The sequence below is a fragment of the Littorina saxatilis genome, linkage group LG2 (genome assembly GCF_037325665.1).
Source record: "Littorina saxatilis isolate snail1 linkage group LG2, US_GU_Lsax_2.0, whole genome shotgun sequence".
In the NCBI taxonomy this organism is placed as follows: Eukaryota; Metazoa; Mollusca; class Gastropoda; order Littorinimorpha; family Littorinidae; genus Littorina; species Littorina saxatilis.
This window is the reverse complement of record NC_090246.1, coordinates 22608838-22616337: the sequence shown is the minus strand read 5'-3', so window position 1 is coordinate 22616337 and position 7500 is coordinate 22608838. Positions and strand designations below refer to the sequence as shown.

Here is a 7500-nt window from a genome sequence, read left to right as displayed (position 1 = left end):
ATCCATTTCTGGAATCCAAACATCTTTATCGCTAGTTGTGGATAATGTATTTGTAGAAAATCGCAACCCCTTCAATCAAATATCTTTCAGTAGAATAATTCATGTTCGATAGCTTACGGAACGATGCGTTCGTTCGTATGTCCGTTCGGCAAAGCGTCCCAGAACTCCTCGTCCATGCGACTAGTTCCGCACAACTACCAATCACTCTTGTTGCAAAATGCATGCATTTAGAGCGCTTATTTCCCTTTGTTTCTTCAAACCAGGACTCCTCATCTTCTATCTGTTGCGTCTTTTCTCTTGTGTTCACTGGGTGTAAAAAGTAGGCTCAGGGGAGACTCGGTGGGCTTCAGGCGGGATTTGAATGGACTTTCGGAATGAGAAGGAGGCAGCTACGCAACGGCGAAATGGACTGCTCTTGTAGAAAATATCTCTCTGGCGTCTCCGGAAATTTGCATCAATTGTGAAAGCTGTTAACAGTGGATATTCTTGTTCTAGGCGTAAGAAATGGAAACAAGAGTTGGAAGGATGACTCATGCAGAGTTTGAAAGCGTTGTGTGACTCCAACATAGTCTGGTAGACACAAATATTCTTGTTCTTGGTGAGATTTCTTTTTCGGGTTTTTTTCGGAAGGGAGGGGGATTTGGTAGGTCTATAGGTGCAACTGATTAACATTCAAAAGATAGGTTTGTTTTCCCAACAGGAACTGTCTTTGCTCCTGAGAGCAGACTGGAGCTTCCTTGTCGGCTGCATTAGAATGTTAAACTGTTTTTTAAATATTATTATCATTAAACAAAAATGCGAGCCTTCTCAAAGTTTTCTATTTGTCTATGTCAAAAAAGAGAGTGGGGGATCGATCTTTGAAAGTGTCCCTGGTACTAATCAACCTTCATGATTTTAGTCTGCGAGCCTTTGGCTCAAAGAAGAATCGAACCAAACTAGAGATTAAACGAACATTACATTAACTTTTCTGTATTTTCCATTTACTTCTTCTTCTGAGTTCCCGGTGTTTCTTTTACATTAAGCAGTAGAAGTAGGGCTAGGGTAATGGGGTTCTTCGCGAAACGTAGGCTGCATACATTATTTTGAAGCGACATGAAACATAGAAGATGATTGATCCTAATCTGAGAAAAAAAATTATTGCACCCATTTTCGTACCCCAAGTTTCGAAGCAATCCATTCAGACATTACTGAAATACAGCGCTTTTTGTCATGGTACCCCTCAAAATGGATGCAAAAACCTCTTGTTTTCTACTTTTGTTTGTTTGTTTGTTTGTTTGTTTGTTTGTTTGTTTGTTTGCTTAACGCCCAGCCGACCACGAAGGGCCATATCAGGGCGGTGCTGCTTTGACATATAACGTGCGCCACACACAAGACAGAAGTCGCAGCACAGGCTTCATGTCTCACCCACTAGATTGCCAATATTAAAGTCTTAGGTATGACCCGGCCGGGGATCGAACCCACGACCTCCCGATCACGGGGCGGACGCCTTAACCACTAGGCCAACCGTGCCGGTCTGTTTTCTACTCCTCATGCGCTCCACACCTGCATCAGTAGAAATGACATTACACAAGAGATACACAAGATAGCAAAACAAAACAGCCTGTTCTGAATAGATAATTGATTTGGCTTGTTCATCGTATTTACATTACAAGTTAAGCCTATTCTGAATTTTTGTCGATTTTTTAATTAGTACCTGACGTTTTTGTCAGATCGATTTTGGGGGTAGCCTTACTTCGGCGGCGGTCACGTAATACCTATAACAGAAATCTTTGATCCGAAAAGTGTGCCAGATAGCCAAGTACAAGGTCTTTAATGGCATATAAAGTTTCAATGAAATGACACGGGAATGAACGTTTTAGTTGGGGTACGAAAATGGGTGCAATAATTTTTGCTCAGTTTAGTACGACCGTCTGAGTTACATATAAAGGTAGGCCGCGTATAGTTCGCGTTAGCCGAATTTGATCCGTTGGGTCACACAGGATGCTCAATAACCGCACTGACCCTGTCTCTCTGGTGATATTGATTCTGCGAGGTTTCCAAGCTACAGAGTCCAGGAGTCAATATGTACCGGACAAATGAGGTGTTTCATTTTCTCTTTTTACATTTAGTCAAGTTTTGACTAAATGTTTTAACATAGAGGGAGGAGTCGAGACGATGGTCGTGGTGTATGTGTGTGTGTGTGTGTGTGTGTGTGTGTGTGTGTGTGTGTGTGTGTGTGTGTGTGTGTGTGTGTGTGTGTGTGTGTGTGTGTGTGTGTAGAGCGATTCAGAGTAAACTACTGGAACGATCTTCCTGAAATTGTTCCTGGGTATGATATCCCCAAATATTTTTTTCATTTTTTCGATAAATGTCTTTGATGACGTCATATCCGGCATTTTGTAAAAGTTGAGGCGGCACTGTCACACCCTCATTTTTCAATAAAATTGATTGAAATTTTGGCCAAGCAATCTTTGACGAAGGCTGGACTTTGGTATTGCATTTCAGCTTGGAGGCTTAAAAATTAATTAATGACTTTGGTCATTAAAAATCTGAAACTTGTAATTAAAATTATTTTTTTATAAAACGATCCAAAATTACGTGTATCGTATTCTTCATCATTTTCTGATTCCAAAAACATATAAATATGTTATATTCGTATTAAAAACAAGCTCTACAAATTAAAAATATAAAAATTATGATTAAAATTAAATTTCCGATATCGATTTAAACACAATTTCATCTTATTCCTTGTCCGTTCCTGATTTCAAAAACATATAGATATGATATGTTTGGATTAAAAACACGTTCAGAGAGTTAAAAAGAATAGAGATGTAGAAAAGCGTGCTATCCGCCTCAGCGCAACCGCAACCGCGCTTTTCTGGATTGTTAATTTCACTGCCTTTGCCACGAGCGGTGGACAGACGATGCTACGAGTGTACGGTTTTGCGGAAAAAATGCAATGCGTTCAGTTTCATTCTGTGAGTTCGACTGAGCTTGACTAAAAATGCAATGTTGTATTTTCGCTTTACGCGACTTGTTCTTCATTAACGGGGATTATTACCGCGAATGAAATGTTTTGTATTGACCGTCATTTTACTATTTACATTTAGTCAAGTTTTGACTAAATGTTTTAACGTAGAGGGGGAATCGAGACGAGGGTCGTGGTGTATGTGTGTGTGTGTGTGTGTGTGTGTGTGTCTGTCTGTGCGTGTGTGTGTGTAGAGCGATTCAGACCAAACTACTCGACCGATCTTTATGAAATTTGACATGAGAGTTCCTTGGAATGATATCCCCGACGTTTTTTTCTTTTTTTCGATAAATACCTTTGATGACGTCATATCCGGCTTTTTGTAAACGTTGAGGCGGCACTGTCACACCCTCATTTTTCAATCAAATTGATTGAAATTTTGGCCAAGCAATCTTCGACGAAGGCCGGACTTCGGTCTTGCATTTCAGCTTGGAGGCTTAAAAATTAATTAATGACTTTGGTCATTAAAAATCTGAAAATTGTAAAAAAACATTATTTGTTTTTTAAAACGATCCAAATTTACGTTCATCTTATTCTTCATCATTTTCTGATTCCAAAAACATATAAATATGTTATATTCGAATTAAAAACAAGCTCTGAAAATTAAAAATATGACAATTATTATTAAAATAAAATTTCCGAAATCGATTTAAAAACAATTTCATCTTATTCCTTGTGGGTTCCTGATTCCAAAAACATATAGATGTGATATGTTTGGATTAAAAACACGCTCAGAAAGTTAAAAAGAATAGAGATAAAGAAAAGCGTGCTATCCTTCTCAGCGCAACTTTTTCTACCCCGCTCTTCTTGTCAATTGCACTGCCTTTGCATCGAGCGGTGGACTGACGATGCTACAAGTATACGCTCTTGCTGTAAAAATGCAATGAGTTCAGTTTCATTCTGTTAGTTCGACAGCTTGACTAAATGTTGTAATTTCGCCTTACGCGACTTGTTTAAACTTGTTTTTGTCATGGGGGGGGGGGGGGGGGGAGTCCCATGATAGTGTCTCACGGCAGTAAAACCTTAAATTAACAGACAGAATAACTCGGTACTACTCGACTGACATGACTGTACTGCATTTTTTTTTATTTTGACTACTCATAAGTTCTGGCTACAAATTCCATAGCGAGAGAGAGAGAGGTAGAGAGAGAGAGAGAGAGAGAGAGAGAGAGAGAGAGAGAGAGAGAGAGAGAGAGAGAGAGAGATAGAGAGAGAGAGAGAGAGAGAGAGAGAGAGAGAGAGAGAGAGAGAGAGAGAGAGCTGGCAGATAATATGTGACACATCTCTCACGTTTTGCAGGTGAGACGTGAGACAGCAAGCTAGGTGATGCCCTACGACATCCCCCGGGAGTTGATGTGGTACCGGTACGGGTCGTGGATGATGTTGTACGGTAGCGGCGGCCACCTGGTGGGCTTCTCCACGTCCCGCTGGCTATCCCGCCACGACTCGGACACCACGGATACCATGGGCCTGTGGTCACGCTGCCACGATGAACAGTGCTCACATTTGTCACCCAATGAAGTGCCTGGTGAGTTTTGTGTATCCGTGTTCGTGTGCATGTGTGGTTGCTGTTCGTTTCATCTATATTTTCTTTGTGTACACTGGCTGGCTGGTTGCTGTTCGTTTCATCGATATTTTCTTTGCGTACAGAGGCTGGCTAGTTGCTGTCCGTTTCAACATTTTCTTTGCGTACACAGGCTGGCTAGTTGTTGTCCGTTTCAATATTTTTTTCCGTACACAGGCTGGCTAGGTGCTGTCCGTTTCAATATTTTCGTTCCGTAAACAGGCTGGCTAGTTGCTGTTCGTTTCATCGATATTTTCTTTTCGTACACAGGCTGGCTGGTTGCTGTCCGTTTCATCTATATTCTTTTGCGTACACAGGCTGGCTAGTTGCTGTCCGTTTCAATATTTTCGTTTCGTACACAGGCTGGCTAGTTGCTGTCCGTTTCAATATTTTCGTTTCGTACACAGGCTGGCTGGTTGCTGTTCGTTTCATCCATATTTTCTTTGCGTACACAGGCTGGCTGGTTGCTGTCCGTTTCATCGATATTTTTGTTGCGTACACAGGCTGGCTGGTTGCTGTCCGTTTCATCAATATTTTTGTTGCTCACACAGGTTGGTGGGCTGCTGCTCCTTTTATCTTTTTTTCTTTGCGTACACAGGCTGGTTGGTTGCTGTTCGTTTCGTCGATTTTCTTTTTTGTACACAGGCTGGCTGGTTGCTGTCCGTTTCATCGATATTTTCTTTGCGTACACAGGCTGGCTGGTCGCTGTCCGTGTGCTGGAGTGTGTGGGCGTGGTGCTGATTGCCATGTGGCTGCTCAAATACCTGTGTATGAAGGTCCAGACTGACGAGCCGCCCTTCAAATGGTGGACGAGGCTTACGAGGCTTGAGGAAATCCTTGCCATCTTTTTAGGTACGTACGTACTGGTCAAAATCCCCGGTGCTTTGAGGCACGACAGACACAGAGTCGGTGATAGCGTTATACTATACGAGTCTTTTGTGAACAGCTCTTTGCCGAAGCGTCAAGCACTTGTCCGCCAATGAAATGATACCACATTAGCTTGAAAGCATCGCTTTGCTTGTGTGCACGATTATGTCTACTTCCTCGGATATGTCTCCTTCTTCTTGTTCTTCTTCTTCTTGTTCTCTTCTTCTTGTTGTTGTTCTTCTTCTTCTTGTTCTTGTTGTTGTTGTTGTTGTTGTTGTTGTTGTTGTTGTTGTTGTTGTTGTTCTTCTTCTTCTTCTTCTTCTTCTTCTTCTTCTTCTTCTTCTTCTTCTTCTTCTTCTTCTTCTTCTTCTTCTTCTTCTTCTTCTTCTTCTTCTTCTTCTTCTTCTTCTTCTTCTTCTTCTTCTTCTTCTTCTTCTTCTTCTTCTTCTTCTTCTTCTTCTTCTTCTTCTTCTTCTTCTCTCCTCAAATATACGTATGTCCAGGCTTTTGAATATGATAAGAGTAGCGTGTGACCTAGTGTATGGGCGGGAGGGGCTTCCAAAATTAGGCAGGGGTACAGGAGCTGTTGAAAATTAGCGTTTGAACGCGCTTGGTTAGAATGTAAGCATATATTATATGCTTGACTGAGGGTTTCCTTCTCACATTTATGACTATGGTACAATATTGCAATGGAATTTAAATATGTTCAAGCCAACCAGACAATCTCGGGCAAGGGCGAGGAGCTCCATGATATTTTCCCACCCATTTTTCAAACAGTGCCAGTGGTATCGTAGGGTTTTATAGCTTAAAGTCATACAAGCTTAACAATCCAATTATGGTTAAGCAATTTTGACAAAATACAATACATTTCTGACCCCGTGTGTGCAGGGTGCATCACTCTCCCGGCTGTGGGCGTTTTCGGCGTGGCCTCTGCCAACGACACTGAGCTCAAGGACTTCTCTCTCAGTTGGTCGTTTTGGTTGGTGGTGGGCGGGGCCTCCATCTCCACCCTGGGCGGCTTCGTCATCGCCATCAAGCGAATCCCCGCCTTCAGCGCGCCCAAGCCCAACACACGCACCATTGGCCCCACCGGCCGGGGCCGTCAACTGGAGGGCGGGGCTAATAATACACGAAGCGCTCAGCATGCTGTTGGAGAAGCGCCAAGACGTCACGGTGACGTCACAAACATTTTCAACGTCAGCGCAGAAGCGGATTATCAGAGGGGTCGGAACTCGCCGTACTGCTGGACTGACGTGGGTCACTCCCCTCCCGTCTACTCCCTGGCCGTAGCCCCAGGTCACACGGTCCACTCGGGAGGAGAGCGTAACCCCCACCCGTCCACCCAGGTGCTGGACTTCTCTTTCTCCCCTCCTCCACCCTACGAGGCTGTGGTCAACGAACTGCCGCCACCCTATCAGGCGCTCCCTTCCGCTCCCAATCTACCCTAGTCGCACGGCAACGGTGACTGGCGCTTTAAGGATCAAACAGTGCCAGCGCTGTCGCCAGGTGGTATGACTTAAAGTCATAATATAGGCTTAACAATCCAATTATGAATACACAATGTTGAAGAAAAAAAACTAAACAAAGGTGTCGTTAGATCCAACTATTTAAATGAACAGCTGTCGGCTGTTCACGAACGCCGACGCCCAATCAGGCACTCATTTCTAACAGTTGTTCCTTCCGGCGGACGGCGGTGACTTCTTTTCGGGGACAAATGCTTGCGATCCTGTGGGTTTGTTGCCAAAGAATTGTCACTTTTCAGCGAACAATTATGTCGTCAACTTTTTCTTCTTCTTCGTTCATGGGCTTAGACTCCCACGTTCACTCATGTTTTCAGCACGAGTGGATTTGTACGTGTATGACCGTTTTTACCCCACCATTCAGGCAGCACACGCCGATTTCGGGGGAGGCATGCTGGATATTTTTGTGTTTCTATAAGCCACCGAACTCTGACATGGATGACAGGATCTTTTCCGTGCTCACTTGGTCTTGTGCTTGCGTGTACACACGTCAACGAATCGGCGAAAGAAAAATGATCAGTCCCTCGCGTATCCAATTCACT

General features: G+C 43.3%; 1 protein-coding gene across 1 annotated transcript in view; it reads left to right on the top strand.

The window, feature by feature from the left end:
• The window catches only part of LOC138958502 (uncharacterized), a 12855-nt gene that overhangs the window by 2812 nt on the left and 2543 nt on the right, over positions 1 to 7500 (top strand). The window contains exons 2-4 of the mRNA XM_070329675.1: positions 4307 to 4535; positions 5265 to 5423; positions 6327 to 7500. The exon at positions 6327 to 7500 is cut by the window's right edge and continues 2543 nt beyond it. Coding sequence (XP_070185776.1) covers positions 4334 to 4535; positions 5265 to 5423; positions 6327 to 6886 — 921 coding nt within the window. The 5' untranslated portion in view covers positions 4307 to 4333 and the 3' untranslated portion in view covers positions 6887 to 7500. The remainder of the gene's footprint in view (positions 1 to 4306; positions 4536 to 5264; positions 5424 to 6326) is intronic.